Genomic DNA, 15,992 nt, shown 5'->3' on the forward strand with positions numbered 1-15,992 from the left:
TTACATCTCCTAAATCTCAGCATAACTTATCTCTCACACCTTCTCATCGAGCTTCTGTATCTCTCCTCTTCACATATAAAGGGAGGTTAAACAACAACTACTATGTTGGAACTTTTCATAATTTAGCTAGACATTTGTTTAACCAAATTTTGTTCTTGTATTAAAAAAAAGAAAAGGGATGACAATGGGGCGGGGCGGATGCGGGGTGGGTTTAAGGTTGTGTGGGTCGGGTCGAATGCAGGGTTGGATGAAGTGGATTTTTTAAAAATTAATGTGGGGGGGGCGGGGGGGGGGGGGGCGGATTTAAGGTTGTGTGGGCGCGGGTCGGATGCGGGGCGAGTTGAAATGGGTTTTTTTAAAATTAATGTGGGACGGGGCGGGTTGCGGCTATATGTGATTTTATGTGGGTTCAAACTTAATTTTAACTTTTTACATGTTATAAGAGTGATAGCGCATTATTTATTAAGATAATTTCATTAAAGCTACTAAAATATTCAAAATAATAAATGAAAATGGTTCAATAATAAATAATACAATATCTTACATGTTTCCCAATTGACCTCTAAAACATAAAATTTTAAGTCAATATCCTATTAAATTAATACAACTTAATGAAAAAATGAATTTATTTTTATTAATTTTATTTTTAATATGAAACATAACTAGAAAAAGAAGATATTAAAAAAATTATGCGGGACGGGTTGAAAATGAAAAGAATTGTTATGCGGGATGGATTAAAAATTTTGTGGGCTAATCTCAATCCGCACCTCCCCCGCTCTACACGTCCCCATTGCCATCCCTAAACAATGGCTAAATATTAAAGTTTGGGTATTAGCAGCCCACTATTTGAGATGGAAAAGGCAAGCCCAGAAGCCCAAACCATATTTCACCAAAGTGCTCTTTACCAAAATACGAATTCCTTTTTCTTCTCCAAATCTCAAATCAACAAACCCTAGATTAGTTCAACGGAGAAAGAAGGATCGAAGCAAATCACGAATTCGCAGTGAACGAAGATGGGGAAGCAACCGGTGAAGCTGAAGGCTGTTGTATACGCTATATCTCCATTTCAACAGAAAATTATGCCTGGTTTATGGAAGGATCTTCCTGGTAAGATCCATCACAAAGTGTCTGAAAATTGGATCAGCGCTACTCTCTTGCTTGGTCCACTCGTCGGAACCTACTCGTAAGTACTTATTTATTGTGTTTTCGCTGTTGTTTTTTCATGTAATTCACTTGTTTTTCCCTTTGGGCTAGGACCTGTATGGAGAGAAATGGATGTAAAGGATTTGTATAGTCGATTTAAGCTGATTTAGGTTGAAGCTTAGTTAATTGATTGTTTTTTTTCTCGATTTATAATCTGATTAGAGCAAAATGTGCATAGGGGATTTTCGGGTACAATATTTTCGTTCAATATGGAATTTTGTTCTTCTGGGATAGGACCTGAATCGAGAAATGGATATAGAGAATTTGTATAGCTAATTAAGTATTGAGGTATAGTTAATTGATTGTTTTTTTCTCGATATCTGACCTGATTTGAGTGAAATGTGTATAGGGAATTTATGGGGTATGGGAATTTGGTTCAATTGGCAAAGGTAGGAGGTATTTATCCATCACATTTGGAAGCTGAAATAGTGGATTTCTCCGTAGTAAAAAAATGGATATTGGGGGATTTATATAGCTTACTGTAACTAATTTAGTGTTGAGGTGTAGGTAATTGGTTAATTTTTCTCGAGATCAGACCTGGTTAGAGCGAAATGTGTATAGGGGATTTATGGGTGCAGGGCTTTATTGCAATAGGGGATTTCACTCTTTTGGGCTAGAACCTAAATAGAGAAATGGATATAGAGAATTTGTATATCTGATTCGATTGAGGCGTAGTTAATTGATTGTTCTTTTGCTCAAGATCTGACCTGATCAGAGTGGAAATGGATATAGTGGATTTAAGGGTACATGGTTTTGGTTCAATTGGCAAAGCTAGGGGGCATATTGTTGTGTATAGAGATCGATATAGAGGATTTCACTCTTTTATGCTAGGACCCAAATAGGGACATGGATATAGAGAATTTGTATAACCAATTCTAACTAATTTAATATTGAGGTGTGGTGAATTAATTACTTTTTTTATTGATTGCTGACCTCATTAGAGCGAAATAGATATGGAGGATATATGGGTACAGTGCTTTGGTTCAATTGGAAAAGATAGAGGTATATTATTGAGTAGAGAAATTGATATAGGGCATTTCACTTTCTTGGGATAGGACCGGAACAGAGAAATGGATATAGAGATATTGTATAACCAATTCGAGCTAATTTAATATCGAGGCTTGGTTAATTGATTTTTTCTTCTAGATCTCTGACATGATTATAGCAAAATGGGCATGGGGGATTTAAGGGTACATGGCTTTGGTTCAATTGGCAAAGTAAGGCGTATTATCGAGTAGAGAAATCGACATAGGGGATTTTTCTCTTTTGGGCTAGGACCCTGCTAGAGAAATGGATATAGAAACTTTGTATAACCAATTCAAGCTAATTAAGTATTGAAGTGTAGTTAATTGATTGTTTTTTCCCTTTAGATTTGACCTCCTTAGAGCGGAAATGGATATAGGGGATTTATGGATACAAGGCTTTTGGTGCAATTGGAAATGGTCGGTGGCATACTATCCGTCAAATTTGGAAGCTGAAACATTGGATTCCTCGGTAGTGAAAGAATGGATGTAGGGGATTTATATAGCTTACCCTAACTAATTTAGTATTGAGGTGTGGTTGTGATTGTTTTGGTATGTGATATTCTCCTAAATAGAGCCTAATGGTTAATATGGGTTATCTATTGCTCATGGTTCAATTGGCATAGGTAGGATAGTCCCTTATCCATTGAGTTTGAAGCTGAAACAGTAGATTCCTCGGGGACATTCATATAGCTGACCCGATCTAATTTAATATTGAGGCGTTGTTTATTGGTTGTTTTATTTTGGGACTCTGACCCAAGTAGAGCCTAGTGACGTGAATATAGGTGATTTATGGATCCAAGAATCATAATAACATACAATAGTAATCAAATTAGGATTTGAGAGATTTTATTGCATTGGTATTATATTGGTTTCCTCGTGTGCACTCTTCAATCTTCATAATCATGGAACAATGCCTATGCTGCTAAAGTTGGAGATATAGTAATTGCCAACGACCGAAGGATCCTTGGGTAATTTGTCTAATTCAAGAAAACTTGTTATGTCCTGAAGTCTTTGTAACTCTTTAAAGTTTGCTTTCTCACTTTATTTGAAAATAAGTGTGGCCATGAATATGTCTAAGAATTAGGAAACATCCAAAAAACCCTCATCACTTTTCTCACTTTCATTATATTTTTCTTTTTCAAATTTACTGTAATTTGTTTTAATAAAAATTAAGCCTATTTATAGTTCAGTTTTTTTTATAGGAAAATTACATTCAAACAACCAAATATTATCTCAAGCAAAAACCATAACCAACACAACTCCATCTTTAACTCCAACTCTAAGAATTTCAAATAAAGTGATTTTTTTAAATAGTATGTAGTAGCTCATATATGAAATCTAATCTATGACATTAAAATTGGGTAATTCTCCTCCCTTTGAGCTACCTTTTGGGTATGAGTTGGGCCCAAAAGCTAATTTTACAGTATTTTCAAAATTCCTAAATATTAGTCATGTTGATCAATACTCCCCTTGTCCAACAATAGTTGTCCACTATTGACTTGACACACCTTAGGAAACAATAAATAGTAGGGGTAATGTTACTATATTACCCTTTGAATATATACAATTTAATGCTTTGGAAAATGTATTAGATATTGAATTAATATTTAATAGCAAGGGTAAAATAGACACAAAAGGGTAAATTATCTCTTGGTTTTCAAAATGGGACAAGTATTGTTGGACAACCATTTTTAGTGTAGTGGACAAGTAAAGGTGGATGGAAGAAGTACTTCCTCCGTCCACTTTTATTTGTTCACTATACTAAAAATGGATATCCACTTTTACTTGGTCATCAAAAAGAAGATATCCACTTTTACAGATTAGAAAATCAAGAAGTTTACCCTTTAGTTCCTAATTTTTTCACCCTTGTTATTACCTATAGTCATTTCCCAATGCATTGAATTTATTATATTCAATGGGTGATATGGTATAATTGTCTTCTATTTATTGCTCCCAAGGGATGTGACAAATCAATACTGGACAAGTAAAGGGATTACTTTCTTGTTAAGGCTCTTTAAATTGATTTTTGTCATGTATGCTAGTGTTTGAGGTTTCAGTATGCATTAAACTCTGTTAGTTTGTCTTCTAACTATTTGCAAACTTGACGGAGCTGATTGCTGAAACCTTCATCATGTTTGGGCTTCTAAAATTTAGATTCTTTAGTTCAAATACTTCATCTATGCCATTTTTATGATATTTGTCTGGTTACAGAACTTACATATTTAGTTTGCCTTGTGGATTATATAAGCATAATGGAAGAGAACAATAAATAATGGTAAGTTGGTAATTAAAAAAAATAATCTGACCATGTTTAAATTTGAAAGAGATAAGTTGCATAATATATATAATTGGTGGAGTGGTGTCAATCATTTTCAAATTCCCAAATAGAAAGACGTCCTTTCTCTCGGTTAGGGCTTTCGGGAGGTTCTCTTTTTAGATTGGATAGTTGGCTGAATAAATTTGTTTCAACCTCATCAATTACAAGATGCAATGAATTCTTTTGACAAGTTTTAGTGCTGAAAATGCATATTACAGTGGTCGATATAATTAACACACACGTGTGTTTGTGTGTGTATATAAGTCAAAGAGAGCGTGATTCAGATATAGAAAACAAAGGAAATCTGAGCCCTGTTTTTTCAAAACATCAAAACGATCTTGAAAAAGATTATGTGGAATCAGACACAAAAAAGGTCAAAATAAAGAACAATACAAAAGCAACACGGAAGCAGAACTAGATTTGTTCTTGAAATGTTATTAGCTTTTTCAATTGAGATGGAGCGATGCTTTGAATCAATGAATGCTCGTCTTGAGGTTGGCTTAGTTGATAACAATGCATGTATGATCATTCCCCACATTCTTTATTCATGCAGGTATGTGCAGCACTTCCTGGAAAAGGAGAAGTTAGAACACAGATACTAAAGATGTGTTCTTCATCTGTCTGTTGAAGATCTCTATTCCATTTTGCAGTTTTCAACAGGAAATAAGCTACTATTGTTGCATTTTTCGAATTTCTCATTTTGAAGATATTTACTTGTATGGCCCCTATAAATAACAATTAAATCTCTGTTAGGGTCTTTTGAAAGTCTTGTGCATCCAAAATCTTATTCAGAAATAGTCTGATAAAATAATTTGTTATACATTTCATTGACTTGCTGTTAAAAGATATCATTGTGATTGCACAATGAACAGTTTTCATTCAATTATCATGGCTTGATTAAGAGTTGGCAAGGGGGAATCGATCCTTGTTCTCCCGATATCCCTTGCTACATCAACTCAACCACCTTTATGAGTCTGATGGAGTCTCGCGAATAATTATATTTGCACAAAGATTTCTCTTATATCTTAATTTGTAAGTTTATATTTTAATTTTACTAGATCACTTTAATATGCCCCAGAAAAGGATGATTATATTGAATGTTACCATGGCCAAACAAATATTACAATGCACAAAAGTTTCAACATATTATAATGCTCTCCCGTGGCGGTACGCGGATTCTCGAGGGACTCTGAATCGATCAATTGAATGGGAAAACACCTTTCCTCTTTCGCTTTATCTTCACTCCTGCTCTCCAACTATTATTTCAAATTAATAAGATTTATGAAGCATAGCTAAAAGTTTTACCATTTTTTTTATCCGTTTAATATAGATTTATAGTTTTTGAGATATAAAGTTGATGCACAGTAACAAGTTATTAAGAATTGTAAAATAGCTTAATGAAATTTGATTTTTCTAGATCATGCATAAACAAGGAAACTTTACAATTGCCTTGATGAAGAGAAACAAATTCTTTCTTTAATTATGACTTTTTCACATATTCTGAAGTATTTTTATTGATATAATATACAAGTACAACTTATGCTTTTCATATAATTTCTGAATTTATAAGTTTTGTATTTTGGACCCATAACATAATCTCTTACATCAACTAACTCTAAATTTATCATTTATTTAGCTAATCAAATTGTGATCTATTTCGATTTGACATCTGAATACATGATACAATGTTTGTATTAGATATTTATTACTCAAAAATTAAAATTTTTTTTATATGTGTTTTCAAGCGTTCATTATATAGATAAGTTAACTACTTAAAATATGTACGCATTAGACTTAATAAGTTGGAAAACATTAGTCTTGTTCCACTTGAGATTGATACGTAGAACTAAAAGAAGTGACATATTTCATATCATTAACTTATCAAAATGCCTAAAAAAAAAAACAACTTCAGCAAAATCCGAACAAGCTATAGTATGGGAATATTGGAACATACATGAGGTTCGACTATTATTGTTTTCAATTGGAACAAACTATAGTTTGACTAATACATGACATTAAGGGATCGTTATGCAAGATAAAGTGAAATATTAAGCTTATGATAAAATTTATACATTTGACTGACATTATAAATTTATCCAAAAAAAATTACTGTCATCAAATACGGGATATTTCAACTTATTTCATCTGGCTTGGAATTATTTCATCTCATCTCCCACATGAGATACATAATCCAAAAGTTATAATCTCGCCACTATAATCCGAGGATAATTTATTCCGCGTACCAAACACCCCATATGGTATCAATAAACCCTTTTTTGCGTGTGCACAAAACCCAAAGCTGTAGAGGCGCATATACTGTTTTCCCTCTCTACCTTTCAAATTTCAAAAAAAGCTCTCAAATTTCATCCTCTCTTTCTCTTCTACCTGCATTTTCACCTCAGGTTTGATTTTTTTTGCTCTCAAAATTTCATTTTTATCATTTGGGTTTTGACTATTTTGTTCTCTGTTTTTTTTTTCTTGTTTTATGTACTATTTTTTTTTGGTGTTCTTTAATTGCCATTTTTTCTCCTGACTTTATCATTGTACTGTTAATAATTTTTTGAGGTAATTATAGGTAAATCTTTTGATTTAAGTATTAATTTAGTAATCTGATGAGTATCTATAACTTAAATCTTTAATCTAATCTTGGGAAAGTTGCAAACTTTGATGAGGGCATTGGATTTCTTGTTCGAAAGATTGGTACTTTTATGGATTGCTACTAGGTTTTTTCTTCGTACTGGTATTACATTATTGGTCTTTTAAAGTTGAAAGACTTTGATTGGTACTTTTATGTAGGGAATGTTGATTGCTACTCCCTTCGTTTCAATTTGTTTGTCTGGTTTTGACTTGAAGTGGAGTTTTAAGACATAAATATAACTTTTGAATTTTGTGGTTTTTAAACTAAAAATGTGTATAATGCACCGAAATGTTTCTTTAATTATGTAGTTTTAAACATGTCACGGGGAAAGTTAGAATGAAAGAGTTGATATCTAAAATAATACTAATAGTCACTTATGAATTATGATGCATTCAAACCCCAACTATTTTGGAATTGAGGCATAATTGATCGATTGGTTTCTTCATGTGGAGTACAAGAGTGGTCTATAGAGGAAATGACTGTTATTAACTTGTAGTTCTATTTGGTGTTTGTTTTTGCAGCATTTGTTGATGAAAACTGCAGGGTTATTTGAGTTCTTCTCTTGTTTTATTTTGACCATTTGGTAATAAAGAAGTCATTTAAACTTTTCGGTATGATCCATTCGTGATTTTGTTGCTTTCTGATATGACCTACAGAACTTTTGTGTTAGAAGACTATTATTCGTCTTGAAACAAAAATTTTGAGTAATGGAATGAAATGTGTTCAAATGGAACAAGATTCATATAGCCGATCCCAATTAGTTTGTAGCTGAGGATTAGTTGTAGTTAGATGCTTCATTTTTATCAATTATGGAGGTACGTGGATTTTATGTTAAACTAGAGCTCAAGATTACTCAATCTTTGGGAATTTATATAGTACCACACTGCAAAGCCATTAGTTTAGGAATGTGTTGGTAGTTTAAGGGTGTTATCAATGTAGAACATTCTTGGAGAAAAGTTTGAATGTATTCTTGAGATGTCGCAGATAAAAAATCGACAGATATTTGACCTTCCTGTTTTTCTATTGGAAACGACCACTATATCTCTACGAGATAGGGCAAGGTTTGCATACACTCGACCCTCCCAAACCCCACTTATGGGATTACCCTGGGTATGTTGTTGTGGTATTTGTAAATAGTAGAAGTTCTAAACATTAGACTAACTTATCTTCAAATTGGCGACAACTGTTTTCCTATGACTGGTTATCTCAATGCAATTAGCATGTGACCTACTAAATATGATTTGCAGGTGAAAGAACATTTGGTGTTTGCTTCACATTTTAGCTCTGAAGTGCATTACAATAAACACCCTTTCCTTTTCCTGATCAAGGAGGTCTTTTTAGTATTGTAGTCAATGGCAAATGACAAAACCAACAGTTACGAGGAGGTCCGTAGGCAAAGGGTTCTGGACAATAAGAAACGATTTGAGGTAGTAACTTCGTTAAGGCACAGTATCTTTTAGTTCTTTTGCTGGTACTTTTAGACTCAACAAAATTGTTGTTGCATCCGTGTTGGATCTTCTAAAAATGCACTACTTTTGGAGGATCCAACATGCACCAATCGACATTTTTGAAGAGCCGAACAACATAGCTTTTGGATGCTTCTTTGAAAGAGAAATTAAGTGATTGAAGGCTTGCATGTGAACAATCTATTAGTACTAACATTAGGTGGCATTTGGATTTGGTACTTTTTAAGTTTTTGAAAACAATTATGGAGGAAAGTTGTATATATGGATACTTATTATGAAAAAACTTTTGGAGAAAAGTTGTATGTATGAATAAACTCTACCTTTTGGTTGTATAAAACATAACCAGGCCTCTAATTGTAGTAAAAGAAATATGTTACAGAGTTCACAATGAAGTAATAACCTGCCAATGACATTTTGTAGGAATTGTAAGATTGCTTTCTCTATCTCTTATTATGTTCCCTTCTTTTTTGAAGGATCTGGGGATTTTGAATATTTCTAAAAACCTTTCTGATATTTCAAAGTCGGAGAAGAAGTCCGACTATAAAACCGAGGTGACATGTTATGATCATTTCATTCCTATAAAGAAATACTGCGGTTCTTATGTAAGCATGCATGAACTGATATTGTTTTCTTATCATGCATAGCTACGCCGAGTTAGACAAAAAGCAAAAGATGTTTACATGTCGGAGCCAAGAAGGTCTGCACGGGCAAGGAATCCTGTTCCAACATACCGTGATGAAGTAAGACTTCATGCTTTTCTTTCAGTACATAGTACATACTGGACACCACATCATGAATGACACATGCTTCAGAATAAAGAGAATCATTATGAAATCTACATAGGTTTTATTATGGTATATTCATATCCTTTTTTTAACACTTTGGTGAATCTGAAAGGAGCATCAAGACTAATATTAATTGAAAACCTCTGATGTCTCATAGTATAGTTTGTTGTAGCTAGAGATCAAAGTTTATTACTCTCCTTTTTTTTCTTTAATTGAATCCGCTAGGCGAGGTGCCTAGGGCTAGTTTATTTTTTTATATATCAATAAAATAAAAGCAAACCTCAAAGAGAAGAGTACAAGCAAGGGGCTAGGCTGACCTTACTAATTAACAAGCAGGAAGAATATAAGATCTAGAGAAAACTAAGTATTCTATAATCATCACAGAGTTTATAATGCACTCCATGATGCAAACAACTCTTCATAGATAATCTTGATAAATATTTTTGGTGAAATCTCTTGGTATGTCCACTGTTTGTAAGTTTTTTCCTCTGGTTATCAGTTGTTTATTTCTTCACTTAGTTACTTATCAATTATCACCTCAGATTGATATAGAGCTTCCATCTTTACGGAAGAGATCAAAATTTAGCTCTTCATGGGCAAGGTGAGATGGTTTAATTTGAATTTTGATACCATTTTCTTCTGTCCGAACTCTGGAATAATTGCTTTGGACTGGCAGTTATCTAGCGAGACCATTGGAAGAAGTGAAAGTTGCTTCGTATGAAGAGAAAGTACAAGCTTTAAAGTGTGCAGAAAAGCTCCATAGTAATCTGCAGTCGGATAATCCATTTTTTATCAAGACTATGGTTCGATCCCATGTATACAGTTGTTTCTGGTTGGTAAGTTGCCATTGGCTTCAGCTACTAGAGTTAAGGGAAGAATGAAAGAAGCAATACACAAACAAACACTCAAACTTGGCCTCAAATGGCAAGTAAATAGTCTAATTTTGAGTATGCACATCTTGACACCTCAACTCATCTCCACTATGTCAACTGAACGCTCCAACTTACAAAATGATCTATTACCTCCAAAATTTGTGTGTCACATCAGCATCGGGCGTCCACAAGACACAATGTGGACGAGTTGGAGTGTTTAGTTGTCAGTTGAGACCAAATGTGGTGTCTAGATGTGCACTGTCAATGTTAGAGTGCTTACTTGTCAGCTGAGCTTGTGTTTGTTATATACTATGCGAACAAAAAAAAAACTCTTTTTATGCTACACTCATTATGGCCTGTCTTGCAATGATATCAGGGACTTCCTACTAGATTTTGTCAAGACCATCTTCCCAAATCTACTGTAGATGTTCTGCTAGTGGATGAAGAAGGTATAGAGTATGAAGCTCTCTTTATCGGCAAAAGAACTGGACTAAGTGGAGGATGGAGAGCATTTGCACTTGATCATAAGCTGGATGATGGGGATGCTCTAGTATTTGAATTGGTCGAGCCCACAAAATTCAAGGTTGGATTTTGATATGCAACCCTCTAATCCGTTGAATAAGCTGACTTATAATGCATTAACTTGTCTCGTTTATCCTAGTTATTGCAAATCTGTAGACAAACAGCTTCAATTCCTTCTTCGCCAGTCCAGACTACCCGTTCCCTCAATCGTTCTTCTTTTTCTTAACTGAAATTAATCTTTTAAACCATTTTAAATCGATGACACATTTTCAGTCCTTAAATAACAAATGCTCAATTTGATATGGTAGTGTTGTTCCATATAATACTGTTTAATGCTATAAGGGGTCGTTTGGTTGGGAACCAGTATCCAAGGATTAATTATTCTGGAATTAGTTATCTTGGGATAACTTATCCCACCCTGTATATGGGATAACTTATCCCATCACTATGATATAATACCAAACAAGACACCAAAATTTTATCCCAGGACTATAGATTCTTATCCCTCACACCAAACACCCCTAATAGTGGTGGTATTCTTCTAAGTGATTTGAGGTACTTATTTCAAGTATTCTTAAATTGGGAACAATCTCTCTATCTCTACGAGATAGGGGTAAGTTCTGGGGTATACTCTACCCTTCTCAGCCCCCACTTGTCGGATATCACTAGGTATGTTGTTGTTGTTAATTCAAGTGTTCTTATTAGTTTTATAATGTTCATAGGTCTACATTGTTCGAGCATCCCAATGTTCAAGTGAAGTGGATAAATCCGGTGCTGAAAAAGGAGAGAGTGAAGCTGAAGAAACACCAAAGAGTGAAACAAAGAACAGAAAGAACAAATCAGAAGTTCCAACAATAGCTAAAGAAGAAGTCTCTGTAGTAGTGGCTTCAGCCACGAGACGCAGTAGTAGAAGAAAGTAAAGAAGCATCATTCTGTAGGCATGTGAGAAATTAAACCCTTTGTTGTGGGTAAGCATATCATAGTTTACTGAAAATTTTGCAAGACATGTTAAAATATTTGGTAGTAAATCTCATTTGCCAATAGCTAATTAGGCTACTTGCCTTGGAAACTCTTGACAGTTGAAGAAATGCAACTGCAGCTCTGTTGCTCCATTTTTACTTTGCTTAACAATGCTCTTAAGCAACTTAGCTTGTTACTTTTGGAAGAGCATATTCGTTCTTTTTATTTGGAAATCTTCAAAGATGTTATATCAAGGATCTTCAAGTTGCCATGATGAGTGCTTCTTTCTAAATGTGTCCTTCAAATACTACTAAGAATCATTGGCATTTCGGTTACCGACCTTTAATTAAGGGTGGCAACGGAACCGGTAACGGAACTACCGGACCGGGACATTCCGGAACCGGAACGGAACCGGGCACCACGGAACCAGGACGGACCGGAACCGGGACGGACCGGAACCGGTAATTCCGGAAAAAAATACCTGTACCCGTCCCGGACCGGACCGGACCGGAAACCGGGTCCAACCGTTATAAATTATATTTTTTTATTAAAATTAAAAAATTAGGAATATTACACTTAAAAATTTATACTTTTAAAGTTTTAAATACAAACTTTCAAACTTTTAAAAGTATAAAAGTTTAAATTTCACAATTTAAAACTTTGAAAATTTAAATTCAAACTTTAAAACTATAAAAGTTTAAATTTTACTCTTTAAAAGTTTGAAAATTTAAATTTGAATTATAAACTTTAAAACTATAAAAATTTAAATTTCACACTTTAAAGTTTAAATTTTAAAAGTTTGAAAATTTAAATTCAAACTTTAAAACTATAAAAGTTTAAATTTCACACTTTAAAAGTTTGAAAATTTTAAACTTTAAAACTATAAAAGTTTAAATTTCACACTTTAAAAGTTAAATTTGAACTTTTGAAGACAATAATAATAAAAAATTAAGGCGAATAGCCTATACTTTTATTAATATTAATTAAATAGTACAAGTTGAGTTACAAAATATTAGTAGAGTATTAAAAAATCTAATCTACACAGCCATCTTCTAGGAAGGGTTCTGTTTGAATTAGACCTCGAATTATTATACTCATACTAATAGACATTTAAATTTAATAGTTCATGCTACCAAGGAAATCTTTTTTTAAATCATTTAACATTTCTCTAGTAACATGCTCTGGAATTGGTTGATTAGCTAGTTCTTCCATTGCATCAATGCCGTCATCACTAAAATCTAGCATTATTTCATCAACGTCATTTTCAAATTTGGTCGGTAGAGGTGGACGACCATAACTCCTTCTCTCGCCATTAATCCAATCTCTAAATAGTACGGATATCTCCAATCTATCTGCTGCTAATGAATATCTATGCTCTCCAATTTGAAATCTTGCTGCACTAAAAGCGCTTTCCGAAGCTACTGAAGATGCTTGAATAGCTAACACATCTCGAGCAACCGGTTGTAGTTTTGGAAATCCTTTGCCGCGATTACTCCACCATTCTAGAAGATCAATAGTAGTAGGTTCTGTATTTTGATTAATATATGCATCAAAATCATTTCTATCATTATGAGAAAGTTCAATAATACAATCTATCATATCATCAATATCATCTTCATTATTATATCTACTCCTAGAACTTTGAGGCTCTTCGTTATGTACTACATTCCTTATATTAGAATTATACAAGTCGTACAGTTTTCTAGCTTCAATTTTTATACTATCTTTAACATCTTGACAACTAGGTGTTTCATCATCTTCACTATCAATACCCAAATTAAAATATATTTTATCAACCATTCATGATGCACCTTCATCTTTGTAATGTGGGTTTAACAAATAAGCAGTTAAATAAATTTGAGGAATAGGAATAAAATATTTTTAAAATTTTTCAATCATTTTCTTAACAGATTGTTCAAATCTTGGTTTATTTTTGAATTTATAAAATTTAGTAGAAATAGCACAAATATTAGGTAAAACAGAGCAAATTGTTGGATAATAAAGTGCAGATATTTTTTTTGTAGTTAAATAAAAAACTTTTAAGAATTCTATAAGTTCTTTTATGTCATTCCAATCATTATCATCAAGTCTATATGTCATATTTGAATTATGAGCATTCCAAACCATTTGTAAAGGTTTCCTATATTCATAAGCAACTTCAAGCATTTCAAATAAAGAATTCCATCTAGTACACACTGATTTTGGAATTTTTCTAGGTGGAAGATTAAATTCACGACAACGATTTTCAAAATCTCTACGTATAGACTTAACTTGACATTTAAAAATAAAATGACATGCAGTTTCAACTTTTGTGCAACCATCATCATATATTACTATACCATCTCTAACAATCAAATTATATATGTGTGCAGCACACCTAATATGAAAACCATCAATATAAATAGGGCAAAGAGACGGTTTTAGTATTTCAACAGCATTACTATTATTAGAAGCATTATCTAATGTGACACTACTTATTTTATCACAAATTCCATAGTTTTGCAAAACATCTATAATTGTTTGAGCTATATAACTACCAGTTTTATGCATTTCACAACATTTATAACCTAAAATTCTTTTTTGCAAAGTCCAATTTTCATCAATCCAATGCGCAGTAATTGTGAAATAATCATTACCATTTACACTACGGCCCATATCAGAAGTAATAGCTATTTTACAATTGTTATAATAAAATAAACAACGAAGTTATTGAAAATGTTGAGCTTGATAATCAAAGATAGCCTTTTTAATTGTATTTCTAGTAAAACCTTTAAAATGTGAATTATACACAATTTGAATATAATGAATAAAACCGGGATTTTCAGCAAAACTAAATGGCAAACCCATAACAACAATCATTTTAGCTAATTCTTCAAAATCTTTTTCTCTACTATATGACCGTTGTATACTAGAACCAGAAACATTAGAAGGATTTAATTGTGTTTGGACCATATTAGAGCCATCTACTCCTACATTTTCAAGAAGGGTGGTACCATTTTTTTTAGCTTCGGCTACAGCTTTAGCATGCAAAAATTCATTTTTACAACATGACATTAAATGATTACTCAAATGTCCCGTCCCACCCTGTTTTCCTACAGTTTTATGATTCATTCTATGTTTACATTTATTACAAATAGCTTGTGTTTTATCTTCATTCTGAGTCATAAATTGCCACACAACTGATTTTTTAGCGCGTTCTACCTTAGTCCTAGGATGCACGGGGGGAATGGGAGCAGGACAACGAAAGGGAGCGGGAGCCGGGGAAGATGGATTGGGAGGGGGACTAGTAGCCGACGGTGGCTCAGTTTCATCATCATCATATTCATCAACATTATTATCAAAACTATCAACATAATCATTAACATCATGTTCATCATCTTCAGGTAATTCCTCTTCAAAATTACCAAATCTTCTTTGTAAATGTTCATGATAAGGATCTAATCCACTATTACTATCAATATTAAAAACAGTTTCATCAACATGCGTATAATCATCCGTATTTATTCTTAATTGAGAAGTTTTTTTAGTTTTAGATTGAGAAGTACTACCGGTTTTTTTATTTTTCTTGGATTTTGAGCTAGATAAATTAGTGAACGAATTAACTATGGTTGTTTTACCCTTTTCAATAATGTTTTTTCCAAAATCCATATTCAAAATATAAAAAGTGAGCAAATTATATATAATACGAAAATGATTAGCAAAGTTTTAAACAAATAAACAACTAAATAAGTAGAGACTAGAGATTAATTACTCACAAAATAAATAATTAAATGTAAACAAATAAATAACTAAATGAAAAGTGAGTTGGAACGAATGTACCAAACGTCTACTTAAAAAAGTAGACGTGTATGAACGGAAGGCGAAAATTGAAAGTTGAATTTTGAAGCTCCAATTTCCAAAGATTAAATTCGTAATTTTAACGAGAAGTCGAGAATAAGAGAATTTAGAGAGTAGAGAGTAGAGAGATTATAAGATATTTTTGTGAGTGAAAAGAATGAAAGATTAGGGGTATTTATAGTTAAAAAAAAAGGTTGAAAATGTAGTTTTAGGAAGTTTGGGGTATTAAAAAAAGTTTGGGGGATAGGGAGGTGTAAATGGGGGGTTATGGGGTGAAAGAGCCGTTGGTGGGGCCCAAAACCCGTTGCCCAACGGCTCTCAACGGCTATTTTTCAAATTTTCAGATTTAAAAAAAAAAAAAAAAAAA

The 15,992-nt window shown here is 33.1% G+C and overlaps 2 protein-coding genes across 2 annotated transcripts; both read left to right on the top strand.

The window, feature by feature from the left end:
* The first annotated feature begins 901 nt into the window (after window positions 1-901).
* Window positions 902-5,428, top strand: LOC125813010 (cytochrome b-c1 complex subunit 8). The gene is made up of 2 exons (XM_049492501.1): window positions 902-1,183; window positions 5,099-5,428. The coding sequence occupies exons 1-2, from the start codon at window positions 1,014-1,016 to the stop codon at window positions 5,145-5,147; spliced, it is 219 nt and encodes a 72-aa protein (XP_049348458.1). The 5' UTR covers window positions 902-1,013; the 3' UTR covers window positions 5,148-5,428.
* Window positions 5,429-6,871: 1,443 nt separating this feature from the next.
* LOC125812998 (putative B3 domain-containing protein At5g58280) lies at window positions 6,872-11,934 on the top strand. Its single transcript, XM_049492488.1, has 8 exons — window positions 6,872-6,947; window positions 8,431-8,610; window positions 9,123-9,200; window positions 9,294-9,389; window positions 9,977-10,035; window positions 10,111-10,270; window positions 10,683-10,889; window positions 11,551-11,934. The coding sequence occupies exons 2-8, from the start codon at window positions 8,536-8,538 to the stop codon at window positions 11,746-11,748; spliced, it is 873 nt and encodes a 290-aa protein (XP_049348445.1). The 5' UTR covers window positions 6,872-6,947; window positions 8,431-8,535; the 3' UTR covers window positions 11,749-11,934.
* The last annotated feature ends 4,058 nt before the right edge of the window (window positions 11,935-15,992 follow it).

Source organism: Solanum verrucosum, unplaced genomic scaffold (assembly GCF_900185275.1).
Source record: "Solanum verrucosum unplaced genomic scaffold, falcon-dt-bn FXZP01000144.1, whole genome shotgun sequence".
Lineage (NCBI taxonomy): Eukaryota > Viridiplantae > Streptophyta > Magnoliopsida > Solanales > Solanaceae > Solanum > Solanum verrucosum.